The 15623-nt window shown below is 44.9% G+C and overlaps 1 protein-coding gene across 1 annotated transcript; it reads left to right on the plus strand.

Moving 5' to 3' along the window:
• Nucleotides 1–12418: 12418 nt before the first annotated feature.
• Nucleotides 12419–14878, plus strand: LOC308705524 (C-type mannose receptor 2-like; the record flags this gene model as incomplete). Its single annotated transcript, XM_081390568.1, has 4 exons — nucleotides 12419–12455; nucleotides 13115–13477; nucleotides 14008–14346; nucleotides 14511–14878. The coding sequence occupies 4 exons, from the start codon at nucleotides 12419–12421 to the stop codon at nucleotides 14876–14878; spliced, it is 1107 nt and encodes a 368-aa protein (XP_081246694.1).
• Between the last annotated feature and the right edge of the window lie 745 nt (nucleotides 14879–15623).

Raw genomic sequence — 15623 nt, forward strand, 5'->3', positions numbered from 1 at the left:
GAATGAAGCAATGAACGCCAGTCGTGAAGAGATATAGCACAGCCGTCGATGCAATACTCATTCCCGTTATCTCAGGGAACCAAGGTTACGCAAGTAACCGAGACGTTCCCTTTCGAAATGTTTACTCATATTGCGTCACTTGACACTATGGGGAACCAATCCAATCACGCTGTGCTTATGAGCAGAACGACATGTTCTGTGGCCCTAGCCTGGAACGCTCCATTGAGGGTCCCTATGCGTAGGGCGAAGAGCAAGATATGCCTACAATGAAGGGCTCAGACTGAGATCGGAGCCTCTGGAAGGGTAATAGCGGGTTGAGCTTGCCTCGAGGTCAACTCCAGCTAGACAGAGAGGATTTGTGGGGACAGAGGGACCTCCAGATTGTAAAATCTGTTGAAGGTGGACGGCAAGGACCAGCCGGCCGCCGCACAGATGTCACCAATAGACACGCCTCTGGTAGAGTGAGCTCTGACTCCGAGGGGGCATTGAAGGCCCATCGAAGCGTAAGCCAACGCGATAGCATCCACTACCCAACGGGATAGTCTCTGCTTCGGCAGAGCGCTGAATGTATACTCTTAAGGCCTGAACAGGGCAGAGTAAGTGAGGTTGACACTCGTCTTCTGAATCGGGAAGAACGGACAGCGTAATCACTGGTGCTCTGAACGGAGTAGAGAGCACTTTGGGCACGTAGCCATGCCTCGGCTTGAGGACAACCTTGGAGTCGTTAGGCCCAAACTCGAGGCAGGAAGTGCTGACAGAGAGCTTGCAGGTCTCCTACTCGCGTGACTGATGCTAATGCTAGCAGTAATGCGGTCTTAAGTGAAAGTAAGCTCATTAGTTTGGTGCGGAGGACGTGAACCATGTTGCTCTTCACCGATGTATCGACTATGCTCGCGAATCGGGGAGGCCTGCGAGCGAACAGGAGCGAATAACCTCGAGTCACCGTGCTCAGAACCCAGATCACCGCTCTGTTATGGCTGTGCCACTGTGCTTTTGAATTAAAGGTTCAGAGAAAATGAGTTTTCCCCATAGTGTCTAGCGACACAATACGAGTAAATGTTTCGAAAGGGCACCAACTTTTATTAAAAAACTTATAGGGCCCTATCTTGCACCCAGCGCAATTGACTTTGTATACCAACGCATGTATCATTCCTATTTTGCACCCGTGCACAGCGGGCTTTTCCCTCCACAGATGCACGTTGGTAAATTAAGGAATGAACTTGCGCTCCCGGGGGTGGTGCAGCGAAAAGAGGAGGCGTGTTTCAGCGCAAACGTTCCCTGGTGCTATTTTGCAGGTTTAGAAAACAATTCCGCCACTGACCAGGAAAAACCTAGTCTAAAGTCAGTGGCGCATGTTATTCAGATGCTATTTTGAGGGCGCATGCTTGGCCATAATCAATGTAGCGTGTGCACAACGCGCATACACTTTGATTCTCTCATCTGCACAGAAGCAGCAGTTTTCATTTTTGCAAATCACATATACATTATTACAAGGAAAAATATTAACACAAGGGAAATTATTGTTGTGTCCATGAAGATGTGAAAAAATAGGCATAAATCTAGCTTACACATTTACCCAAATTATTATACGCCTGTTTAACCAAAGCTAATTTGGTTGGGTTTCTCCATCCCCAATGTCACTTCTCTGTGTTTTACGGCCCTGACTAGAACGTTGGTCTTCTCGGCTGTGATCCGCTCCTGGCGTGTGCCTGGCAAATCCGCCGTTATAATAGCAATCTGCCATGGAACAAGTGTGCCTGCTCTTAAAGGGAATGTGAGATGTCGCTCTGATTGGTTTATTTCTCGTTACGCCCAAACCACACCTATGAATAATGTAGCTACTTCAGACCAACCCATTTTAGATTTGCGTCGGGCGCAAGAGTCATTTATCATCTTTGATCACCAAAATTACATATTTAAATGTTTTTTTTTTCCTGTGAAATTTTTTTCATGCAAAATAGCTTGAATGTAACTCTACACCCTTGCCTCATTTAGCATACACTGTTCTATGAATATGCAAATTAGCCCCGCCTCCACTCACTCACAGCAGCTCAGAGATCCACTGGTTGACGATCACACGTTTATCTGATTGTTTACAAGGTAGTTTGTGACGTCAGAAACACCAGCGATTTCAAACCGTGTTTTTGAGACTGTCTTTGGTTCACTGCAGTTTTAAGGAGAAAATACTCAGCAATGGTGTCGACTCATGAATTTACACATGATTTGTCTTAAAGCGTATTAAAAACATCACATAGACATATAAATTAAAAGCCTAGAAATTTAGACGCACCCTAGAGACAGCGAATGTAATTTGCAGCCAGTGTCGTCTAGCAACTCTCCGTTGGCTTGCGAGCTGGAAAAACCAAACTCTAGTCAGGCCAATCACATCGTGTATAGAGTCGGCGGGCGGGCTTAACATAATGACGGCAGAGTTGTGTCGGTTCCGCGTGAATTCCCTGTTACTTGAAAACAAAGAAGATGTGTCTTTCGAATCGGCTTTGGCCGCGACTCTGGAGGACTTGGAGTTAAGCTTTTCTTTGAGGAAAGAGCAAAGAACGGACCTGAAGTCATTCTTAAAAAAGGAAGATGTGTTCGGAGTTTTGCCGACCGGATACGGCAAACGTTTAATCTATCAACTAGCTCCTGGTGGGAAAACGCTCTGGGCCCGGTTTCCCGATAACGCTCACTCTTAGCGCGCTAAGAAAACTCGGAAGATATATCTTACCAAAGTTGTTTATGTTCCTAAGTGTGTTCCCCGAACCATACCTTAGGAAGCTGCTTAAGATATACCTTCTTACGTGCGACGTTACCGGGCGCTGTCCGTGGCGATGGTGCTGAATTGTTTGATATCGATGGCTCGAGAATCAATTATTCTCTCGTGCAGGGGCTGTTTATGTGAGAAAGCGGTGTTCTTTATAAATGAAGCACTTCAGAAATAGTTGAAATTGCAATTTATTATGATTATTGGATATTATAAAAAATAATCCAAACTATAATAGCCTATAATAGCCTAGCCTACATATTTTAAAATTGTAACATATATTGCTGCCACAATAACCATTTCAAAAATTGTACGTGCCTTCTTCTCTTTCCCATTTTTGTTTGCTGAGGTGGAGCTGCGATGAAATATTGTTCTTGTAAATACTTTCCAGCATTTCAGTAATAAAAGTTTACATCTTGCGTACGGTGATCGGCAGTGCATCAAAAAGGATTTAAACCGTGAATTTTGAATCTCTTCTTGTAAACTCAGAGATGTGGATTCAGACGGCAATTAAATTACCACACGACCTGTTTGTCAAAAAACAGAAGGTACTAATTTGGCCAGGGATTTTTACGCGGGTTGGGTGAGAAAAACACTGATATTATGGATTCGGACGGCACTAAAATCACCGACTTACCCCTGTAAATGTTTAAAATACCGGACGAGCCCATGAGAATCAATATTAGCGTCCGAATAGGACTTAACTGACAGTAGCCTATGCTTTCACTGGCCTTTAAAAGAGCGTTTTAATTATTGTATAATAATGTAATTAAAAATCTAACAACAATCAGTGTAATGACAATTTTATTCTTTGCATGAAAACACTTGAATTAGCCTAATTTAATACTGTCTGGGTGTATTAAAACTTCAGAATTATATTCATTTAGACCTGCAACAGTGATAAGGTAAAGCTAAGAGTGGTCCAGACCAACCTTCCGAACGTATGACTTACAGAAGATGTACTTAGCGAACGAACGTTTCGGGAATCGTGCCATAAGGTTAAGAGAGAGGTTAAGGAATAGGTTAAGAACTACTTAGAGATAAGAACGCTTTGGGAAACCGGGCCCTGGTTGGTTGTAGCGCTATCCTATTGCTTGCAGAGGGAATCTGAAAGACAACCGTTTATCCCGCTCCTCGGATTGAGTCCTGCCAATGGTGTGTTCCCAGACCCAACATCTCCATGTGTGTCTGGCTTGTCAGGCTAGGACTTTGGTGGTCCAGGGTTTTAACATTGACATACGCCACAAGAAGGGTGCAGAAAATCTTATCACTGATGCTCTTTTAGGATGTGAGGAAAGTTTTGTTGTTAAACTAGTTGTGAAAATAGTAGTTTTCTTTGGGGAAAAGGGTAGATTCATTGTTTGTTATTTTGGCCTTGACCCAACCCTGAAGTCAATATGCTTCCTTTTTGATGTCATGTGCTGACAGTGACCATTTTAACAACTTTTTAATAAATAAAATTAGCAGTCAGATGTAAAGACTTTTATTTATGTTATACTCCTGGACCATAGACCTGGGACGTAACAATGTATTTATACCCATCTCTGCAAATGAATAAGCCTGAATTAAATTTAATGAAATATGACTAGAACAATAACACTCTCTGTTTCTCCTGTTTCACGTCAGAAATGTAAATGTTGTCCATCCTGAACGTCTAAACAGGGACATAAACAAATGAGTGATGAGGATGTTTACATGCAAATGTGTTCATGTTTTATAGACAAAAAAAAAAAAAAACAGACAGTAAACAGCAGGATTATGAAACAAAACAAAAATTAAAAAAAATTCACAAAGAGATGAATTCTAAAAACGCATAACAATGTTTTAATCTCTTCATTCCAGCCAATCACAATCAAGTATTTAGACGGAGGAAATAAAGACACGTTTATTCTGAAACAGCAGCAGCAGAAGATGATGATATTATTTCAGTGAGATAATGAGAGTCCAACAACCTTTACTAACATTAGAAATGTACTTCAGGGGAATGAAAGCATGATATGAGCACTTTAATGTCTTTATCTCGTCTCTGTTGTGAATGTCTGTCGTGTCTCCTCCTCAACAAGGAAACATCTTTTTTCTCTTCATTTTGTCTTTTTTAATCCCTCAAACCCTCTTCTCAACACAAAGGCTACATCTGAAATCCCATTCATCACTATATAGTCGGTGAAGACAGTATGTGACAGTAGAAGTATGTCTGAAATCACAGCACTCATAAAAGAGTTGTTAAAAAGTACCCGGATGATCTACTTCTTCCTGTGAGATTCTGAAGTGTGTATATGATGGACACTTTACTATCCCATGAGGCCACAGGAGAGGATTGATGAATGGCAGTGAAGCGACGCAACTGACGCTGGTAGGTCACATGATAATGACAACATGACGAATGTAGTACGTCTGGTTTGCATTCATACTACACACACACACACACACACACACACGCACACACACACACACACACTATATAGAACATTCTTTTTTACTGGTCATGAAGTAATTTCTTATTCAAAATAAGCACCGACTTTAAGAGAGATTGTGATTTCAGACACAGCCAAACTCTCTCAATAGTCAAACTCACTCCTTCATCTCACACACGTTTCTTTCTCTTTGACTGGAGTCTCAAACAGGGGCTTTTAAAGGCTCTCAGTAACCAGTATCACCAGTCTTCACTAATGAACTCAACCCTCATCAATCAGATCATTAGTGGCTTGTTCAGTTCACACACAAACAGATAAAAAGTGACCAAAAACAGAGAAACACAAACACACGTCAAGTTGAACAGGGATGTAACACGAGTTCTCTTACGAGAGTCCTCTCGTACTGCGTTTTATTCAAAACGCTACGGGAAAAGTCTCTTTTCACGAAACACTGAAGCAAAAAATTATCCTTTAATTTTCATATATGTAAAACGCGTTGCGGCAGCAGCAGACAGCTATGGCGAGACGGCTTGCTCGCTCATTGGCTGCTCTGCGGCAACTGCTTAAGCCAATCGAGCGAGGCCTGGGATGACATCAGGCCAATGAGGGCGCTTCGCGCCCTCCTCGCCACTTCCCGCCGAAACGGGCGTGGCTTACCTCTATAAAAGGAGCTCGAGAAGGCTGACTCACTTGATTTTAATCTCTTCAGCGAAGCGCACGCATCGCTGGATCACGGAAGCAAGCGTCGTTCGAAGCAAGCACTTCAGCGGGACGAGCCCTCGAAGCCGCTGGCCAACGCCGCCTTCTACAGCCGTACCTGCTGCGCTTTCCGACGCCTATATCCTTTATTGCTATATTGCTCTGTTTTCTGTGTGTGTGTGTGTGTGTTCGCTGCAACACTCACCCCTAAAAGAGCTGCGTCTTTTTCAAGACGCCTTCTCATGCAGCGCTCGCGCTCGCTCCGAGCCAATTGCCTACGGTGACTCTGAGGACTCGCCAGGCATCCTTTCCGAGGCTGCCCTTCCTGGAAGCGGACGGCGGGATTAGTTTTTCTTTACGTTACAAGAAAAGCTACCCTGCCTCTGCACGCGTCATTCACCGGCGAAGGAGAAAAGAGTGTTCTTAGTCCCACCGTTGGTCGGTCTGACCTCTTTTCTCTCAAATTTCTCAGTTCCCTGTTCGGCGACTGGAAATATTATTGCAGCAAGTGAGTCTGTTACACGCTTGCCTGCCAGCAAACGCCGAAGAATACATGTTGACGCCGCTTTCAAAGCCTGTATCCCCCTGTGGCTCAGTGGTGGAATTATAGGTTCTCCCGCGGGGAGACCGGGGTTCGGATCCCGGTCTGGCGGCCTATATATTTATGCCGCCAATGCTTTGCTCTGTAAGTCCCCTGAAGGCGACTGCAGAGATGCATTTTGCAGCCAGCGAGCGCGTAGTACCCGCTTGCCTGCAACCGAACACCGTTTCTACGGTTCCCGCGCGTCACTGGCGAAAGAGAATGGAGTGTTTTCAGCCCCGCTGAATCTGGGCGATTTCCACTCTTCTCACATTCTGGCATTTTGCAGGCGTTCTGAAAATGCAAATCACTCTGTCTGTTCCCCGAGAGGCAACTGCAGACGTGTTTTTTGCTGCCCACGAGCACGTGGTACAGGCCTGCAAGCAAACGCCAGTGTGGATAATACCCGCGCTGACTTTGTCTATGTATCTTCACTGTGGTCCAGTGGTAGATTCTTAGACTTGCGCGCGGCCGATCGGAGGTTCGAACCCCAGGCTGGCTGGCAGAAAATATTTATGCCGCCGAATGCAAATCACTCTGTTTGTTCCCCGAGAGGCAACTGCAGACGTGTTTTTTGCTGGCCACGAGCACGTGGTATATATGCCTGCAAGCAAACGCCAGTGTGGATAATACTCGCGCTGACTTTCTCTATGTATCTTCACTGTGGTCCAGTGGTAGATTCTTAGACTTGCGCGCGGGCGATCGGAGGTTCGAACCCCGGGCCGGCCGGCAGAAAATATTTATGCCGCCGAATGCAAATCACTCTGTTTGTTCCCCGAGTGGCAACTGCAGACGTGTTTTTTGCTGCCCACAAGCACGTGGTACATGCCTGACAAGCAAACGCCAGTGCGGATAATACTCGCGCTGACTTTGTCAATGTATCTTCACTGTGGTCCAGTGGTAGATTCTTAGACTTGCGCGCGGGGGATCGGAGGTTCGAATCCCAGGCCGGCCGGCAGAAAATATTTATGCCGCCGAATGCAAATCACTCTGTTTGTTCCCCGAGAGGCAACTGCTGACGTGTTTTTGCTGCCCACGAGCACGGCCGATGATGCTATATGTGTAGAGAAGATGCCCACTGCTAGTGCCCATCCCTACACACTAGCACAGCCCTTCACACAGGGCCCGCGCTCATATATTCGACTCGGGTCGATCACGCACGCAACATAGTGAACGTGCCCACTGCCTAGTGCCCACAAACACTATGTTCTGCATGCCTTGTGGTTTCTGTAAAGACGAAACCTGTGTGCATTCACTCTGCTCAGACAGACAGTGCACTCATTGCAGTAACTGTGCCCGCTCTCCCGCGCCCACACTTACTCACGGTACTTCTGGTGTCCCGGCCACGGCCGATGGTGCTATAAATGTAGTGTCGATGCCCACTTCTCAGTGCCCATCCCTACACACAAGCACAGCCCTGCACTTAGGGCTCGCGCAAATAAAATCGACTCAGGTCGATTGCGCTCCCCACATAGTAAAAGTGCCCACTACTCAGTGCCCACGAACACTATGTCTATCAGATCACAGGCTCTCTGTAAAAACGAGACCTGTGAGCGCGCGCGCTGCTTACACAAGCAGCGCGCCCCAAGCAGTAAATGTGCCCGCTCACAGCCCACATCTACTCGCACACATGAGTCCCATGGGACTCGCGCAACCCCCCCTCACTCAGCCAAACACTGTTGTAAGGTCAAGGGCGAGCGCTCCGCCCGCTGTATTAAGCGCGCCCCCCGCCTCAAATGCCGCAGGCATAACGCCTATGTTTGTGAGCCCCATAGCACCTCTGTCGCACGGCGAACAGAGCGCGCTCTGTATCCGGCCCTTAGCCAACCATGCAGATGCATGGGCAGCGCTTCCAGGGGTTTCGGACTGGGTCTTAGGCATTATAAAGAGAGGCTTCTCGCTACAGTTTTGTCGACGCCCTCCGCGCTTCACAGCGCGCGTCGAAAATTCGGTTCCGCTGAATGTAGCACACCTACTTCGCGCCGAAATATCAAAACTGATAAGCAAAGGGGCGATAGAGCTTGTTCCCCGAGTTCAAAGCGAACAGGGGATATACAGCAGATACTTTCTAGTCCCCAAAAAGGACGGCGGTATCAGACCCATTCTGGATCTCAGACGACTGAACAGAGTATTAGTGAAACGCCGTTTCAAAATGCTCGCAACCAGCAAAATTCTCGCGCATGTTCGCCGAGAAGACTGGTTCATGTCGATAGATCTGAAGGACGCGTATTTTCAAATACAGATAGCGTCACATCACAGGCGATTCTTGAGATTCGCCTTCGAGGGTCAGACATACCAGTATACAGTCCTGCCATTCGGCTTGTCCCTAGCACACCGTACATTTACGAAATGCATGGACGCAGCGCTCGCTCCTCTCAGACTCAGAGGCATGCGAGTGCTGAACTATTTGGACGACTGGTTGATCCTAGCTCAATCACGATCACAGCTCGTGGAGCACAGAACCATTTTACTCGATCACCTCGAGAATCTTGGTATCACGGTCATTTGGGCGAAGAGTTCACTGAACCCCAGCCAAACGATTTTGTTTCTGGGCGTCGTTCTGGACTCACAGTCTATGACAGCGCGGCTGTCACCACAGCGCGTGTTGATCATTCAGCGCGCGGCGAGGTCTTTCCGCCGCGGCGCTGTCACCCCGCTCAGGAAGTTTCAAAAGATGCTGGGTCTCATGGCTTCAGCATCGTCAGTTCTCCGGCTGGGCTTGCTCCGCATGCGCCCGCTGCAGTTCTGGTTGAAAACGCGGGTACCGCGCAGAGCGTGGGCGACCGGTCGATTACGCCTCAAGGTCGATCAGAGCTGTGTTTCAGCCCTGGCGCCTTGGACGGCGGACGACTGGTACCAATCAGGTGTAAGCCTGGGGACTTCCTCGAGAGTGAGGATGGTGTCGACAGACGCATCCACCTCGGGATGGGGAGCTCTGCTCGAGGGCAGACCGTTCTTCGGCCTGTGGTCGGAACGAGAAAAGCTCCTACACATAAACTGCCTAGAAATGCTGGCAGTGCACAACGCGATGACGCGTTTTTTGTCCCCGCATCAAGGACGAACACGTCATAGTCCGTTCGGACAACATGGCTGTGGTGTCCTACATAAATCGCCAGGGCGGTCTGAAATCCATATCCCTGTACAGGCTGGCGAAACGCCTCCTACTATGGGTTCAGCACAACTTACGCTCGCTGAGAGCAGTGCATGTACCTGGGCTTCAGAATGTGGGCCCAGACAGACTGTCCAGGAACAATGTTCCCCCGGGCGAATGGTCTCTACACCCACAAACAGTCCGGCTGTTGTGGGAGAGATTCGGCAGAGCGGAGGTGGACCTTTTCGCGTCCCGCGAAAACGCGCTCTGCCCCGCGTTCTTTTCAAAGACCGACAGCGCGCTGTCCCGGAGGTGGCCGCGCTGCCCGTTATACGCTTTTCCCCCCGTCTCCCTCCTGCCACAGGTGCTGGAACGGGTCAGGGAAACGAAATGCCCAGTCCTGCTTGTAGCTCCGTTCTGGGAGAACCAAACATGGTTCCCAGTTCTGATGCAGTTGGCAGATATCGCTCCATGGCCGCTGCCGTTGAGGAGAGATCTCCTCTCGCAGGCCGGGGGCTCGACTTGGCACCCACACCCGGAACTGTGGTCCCTTCATGTGTGGGTGCTCAACGGATACCCGTTGGTCTCACAGAGGGAGTCGTGAATACCATCACTCAGGCTAGAGCACCGTCGACACGGCGGCTTTATGCTTCGAAGTGGTCGGTTTTCTCCGGCTGGTGTACAGCTCGGAGCATTTCACCCCTCGAATGTGAGGTAACGGAGGTTCTCTCCTTCCTACAAGAGCTGTTGGATAAGGGCAGATCCCCTTCCACGCTCAAAGTGTATGTGGCGGCTATTTCAGCGTTCTTTGGTTCAACGCTGGGTCAGTCGCTGGGAAGGAATGATTTAGTCATCCGCTTCCTCAGGGGAGCTAGGAGACTGAATCCACCCAGACCTCCTTCAGTTCCTTTGTGGGACCTTTCTACGGTCCTAGCGGCCATGAAAGGTGCCCCTTTCGAGCCTATCCAGTCTATTAGCCTCAAACATATGTCTTTCAAAACAGTGTTTTTGATGGCTCTCGCTTCAGTGAAGCGCATAGGCGACCTGCACGCGCTCTCTGTGAGCCCGGCGTGCTTGGAGTTTGGTCCTAATGACTCTAAAGTCATACTCAAACCTAAGCATGGCTATGTGCCGAAATCCCTCAACACGCCTTTTCGGGCTCAGATTATATCCCTGGCTGCCCTGCCGGCATCGAGTGAGGAAGGGGACTCGAGTTTTCTTTGCCCTGTTAGGGCTTTAAGAGCTTATATGTCCCGCTCTGCTGTCTTCAGACAGACAGAGCAACTCTTTGTCTCGTTCAGCGGACGTTCTAAAGGAATGGCTGTTTCGAAACAAAGTCTATCCAGATGGATAGTTGACGCCATAGCGCTGGCTTATACTGCCAAGGGCATTCCATGCCCGTTGGGAGTCAGAGCGCACTCTACGAGAAGCGTTGCTTCTTCGTGGGCTTGGTCCAGCGGGATTTCCCTACAGGATATATGTACGGCGGCAGGTTGGGCCTCGCCGTCTACATTTATCAGGTTTTATAACCTAGAGGTTCCCGCCTTGCAGGCTAAGCTTTTGTCGGTGTAATCTGTTCAGCCGTCTAATCAGACCGCTGAAACTCATGCGCTATGCGCTACCGACTATCTTGGGCAGAACTGTGTAAGACCCACACTTTCCACATTAGTTCAGGTTCCCTACCCTGTCTATGTGATGATTATACTTGCGTCTGTGGACATGTTTTTCTACGACGCTAAAATATAGGGATTTAAGGCTCTCACCCTTATTCCCTGACTCTGTGTGAGTCAATCTGGTGATTATGCACTGTATGCCTGAAAAAGCTTCCGGTGATCAGTGTTTTTTATCCCAGCACGCACGGCGTTTTGCAAGGGGTTCCCGTAGCGTTTTGAATAAAACGCAGTACGAGAGGACTCTCGTAAGAGAACGTACTCGGTTACTAACGTAACCTCGGTTCTCTCTAGAAGAGGGAACGAGTACTGCGTTCTCTGCCGTGCGTACGGTTCACTCTGGTTCGCTTCGGCGATCAAAATCAAGTGAGTCAGCCTTCTCGAGCTCCTTTTATAGAGGTAAGCCACGCCCGTTTCGGCGGGAAGTGGCGAGGAGGGCGCGAAGCGCCCTCATTGGCCTGATGTCATCCCAGGCCTCGCTCGATTGGCTTAAGCAGTTGCCGCAGAGCAGCCAATGAGCGAGCAAGCCGTCTCGCCATAGCTGTCTGCTGCTGCCGCAACGCGTTTTACATATATGAAAATTAAAGGATAATTTTTTGCTTCAGTGTTTCGTGAAAAGAGACTTTTCCCGTAGCGTTTTGAATAAAACGCAGTACTCGTTCCCTCTTCTAGAGAGAACCGAGGTTACGTTAGTAACCGAGTACGTTATACAGTCCAGCAATAACATTAGAGAAACTGTTCAGTTATTAAAGTTAAAATATAAATTATGAATGTTCATATGTATATAATGTTCTGATCAAGGTCCATATTAACATAGACTGATACAGACTGACACAGACGTCAAGATGCAAATAAGGGGAAAGAGATGGAAAAACACACAAATATAGAGGAAGTAAAATATGGAATATGGGTTTTGAAGAAATAAACAAGTGACGTGATGATCTGAATGATGGATGAGAGCAGATATAATAATCACGTAGTTTAAATCTGCAGACAGAAACATCAGACTCAGGACAGAAACACACGACCTCTAAAGTAAGAACATGTTCATTCTTCAAACACAATTACACTTTCAGATGTTAATATTGTCTCAATGATTGTGAATCAAGTTATGCTGCTAAAATGTTTTTTATTACATGATCATGTTTTACTTTGAAAATGAATATGATTTTTTGAATTTTTCACTGTGTTTCTTCCTCAGAAATGGACCAAACTCTATATTTGATTCTTCTTCTCATTGGTGAGTGTGTTTGTTGTATTATTTATGGTTTATAGTTTCATCAGGTTTGACCCTGTTATGAAAAGCATTAAATCAAACGCTCTCTTTCACAACTCCCATAATCATGAATATTTTTTATTCATTTATCTATTCAGTTTTATATTAATATTATTTTTACTATTAAAATATTTATTAATATTGGGTAATAGCTTTCAGTTTTATATTTTCAGGTATTGCCTAATTCTAGTTTAGGTTTAGTAATTCTGTTGCATTTCATACATTTTAATTTTTATTTTAGTTGTAGTAATTTCAGTACTTCAATTTAAACTTGTTTTTTTTTCCAGTCAGTTGTCAATTAAGGCAACATTTTAAATTTACGTTTTTCATAATATTTATATTTTATATTATTTTAGCTTTATTTCAAAAACCAAAAATGATTGCTCTAGTTTTAGTTAACAATAACAATGGATATTTAATTCCTTCATTTATGTAGGCCTACACATTTATTTATATATTCACATTTTGTTGCATTTATTCCAATTTTTTTTTTTTTTTTTTTACAAATTCACATATAATAATAACAAATATTTAATGTTTAGATGTTTATTTTTCTATTTACCCTCATTTGTTGTTGTTTATTATAAATAATTTATTTGTGCAATTGTCTTTATTTTACACAGCTCTCTGCTCCGTATCTGAATGTGTTCAGCGTCAGTATCACTTTATAAACGTGGGCAAGAACTGGACTGAAGCTCAGAGATTCTGCAGAGAGAATTACACAGATCTGGCCACCGTTGACAACATGAACGACATGAACGAGCTGAAGAAGAGTGTGAATGATAGACGTGTTCAGTCTATCTGGATTGGGCTGCAGAGGACGAGTGTTGATAAATGGCAGTGGTCTTCAGGTGAACCTGCGCTCTATCTGAACTGGAGATCTGGACAACCTGATGGCAGAGATGAGTGTGCTTTCATCAGAAATGGAGAATGGAATGATTCTTCATGTAGTGACAGCCTGACTTTCATCTGCAGTTCATCTAACAGTAAGTGCAGCTCCATACAATCACAATAAACATTCATATAAACATTCTTATAAAAAGATTCACCATATACTGTACAAAATTTTGATGCGATACTAATTTCTTCTGCTGTTTAATGTGGTCATAAATATAGCAAAGACAACTTGAAGTCAATTTCTAAAGACAAACCGATATAGGATTGGGGTATTTTCTTTAATTAATGCATGTTGATCTTTTGTTTTTGATAACTTTGAGAATCTGCTATTAGAGAATACAGAGAATTATATTTAAGCAAAATGTATACTGATATCATATCAAACCATAATGGAGAAATAAAGAGTTTGAAAATCATCAAAATATTCACAATTGTTACTTAATGTTTTATCAGCAAAAACATCATGAATATTTAATATATCATCAGCTGTAGAAACAGTCTTTGAATGTCACGTGTTTCTGATGCTTCGCTGCTCTTATTCACATTAAAAACCATGAACCAGCGTAAGAATGATGAACAAACTGATTCATGAATCGGTATCCATGTGTTTTTCTTAAAGCAAACACAGGACTCGTCTTTGTCAATCAGACGAAGAACTGGAGAGGCGCTCAGAGTTACTGCAGACAGAATCACACTGATCTGGTCAGTGTGAGGAACCAGAATGAGAATCAACAGATTCAGAAGTTCATCAGTGATAGTCACATATCTAATGATGTCTGGATCGGTCTGTTCAGAGACTCATGGCAGTGGTCAGATCAGAGTGACTCCTCATTCAGAGACTGGGATTCTGGTCAACCTGATAATAGTGGAGGAAGTGAAAACTGTGTAGTGATCTATGCTCTGGGTCAATGGCATGACAAAACTTGCAACCTCCAATACCCTTTTGTGTGTCATGAAGGTGAGCAGATCCTCACAAACACACACAATCCATCCATCACCTCCAGATATCTTAAAGTTCACGCTACATGTCTGACATGACAGATTCCTCCACAGTGTTTGTTCTGCATGTTGTTTTTGATCAGTCTCTCTCTAGTTTTTGCTTGTGGTTTGTTTTGTGTCCAGATAAACTGATTCTGATCAAAGAGAATCTGACGTGGCCTGAAGCTCTGAGATACTGCAGACAGAATTATACGGATCTGGTCTCGGTTCAGTCAGGCGAGATGCAGCGTTGTGTGATGAATGTGGTTAAAGGTGCGTCTACTGAGGCGGTGTGGTTGGGTTTACGTCACTCCTGCACTGTGGGCCTCTGGTTCTGGGTGAGCGGAGAGACCGTGTGCTATCAGAACTGGGCTCCAGGGAACGGCACAGGAGACGAGGACTGTGAGTCTGGAGTGAGATCTGGAGCAGTTCAGTCTGGAGGAGATCAGCGCTGGATCAGCCGTCCTGAACACCACAAACTCAACTTCATCTGCAGCAGATCTGAGGAGTGAAGGATATGTTTGTGTTCTTTCATAACTGGCAAATACTTATTGTACTTTTTTTATATGTGCTTATTTCAATTTACAATGATAATTTCTGTTACTGAAGATTACTGTATGATTTTTTTAATATCACATTTTAAAATACTTTTGTGCACCAAATATATACGTTTTAAAGACCCCGTGAAATCAAAATAAATTTTAATATGTGGCTTTATTTACATTTTAAAGTTAGAAGATGACTTTAAAATAATATAAAAAGCAAAGGTCACATCAGTTGATTTCATGGGATCTTGGTTTTTTGGCAACTTTCTTCTGATCACTCCTGTGTTTTGCACTAGTCATACAATTAAAAATGACTTGTTTAAAAAGTGATTGTGAGCATCGATGTTTGTCTCAATGAAATTAAATATAGTTTATTCTTAAAGTAAAAAGTGGAAATTGAATATAAAATATCTTGTGAACTGTATTTGATGATGAAACTAATTCAAAGGAGCACCAGCTCAACTGAACTGACTTAGAAGCAGAATTATTTTACGTTTATAAAAAACCTAAACACACACACAAAATGTTTACTAATAAAAGACATATACAGTACACCTCAACATGAATTTGTGGTATGCCACATGTACTCTAACATGTACACTGTAAAAACTAAAGGAGCCTCAAATATCCTGTTGGATACTCAAGGAACTTCAAAATGTAATTTAGGTGCCTCTAAGCTCTTTCTCCTATAGTAGTGTTACTGGAGGAACAT

The sequence above is a fragment of the Scardinius erythrophthalmus genome (assembly GCF_964197995.2).
Source record: "Scardinius erythrophthalmus genome assembly, chromosome: 2".
Classification (NCBI taxonomy): Eukaryota; Metazoa; Chordata; class Actinopteri; order Cypriniformes; family Leuciscidae; genus Scardinius; species Scardinius erythrophthalmus.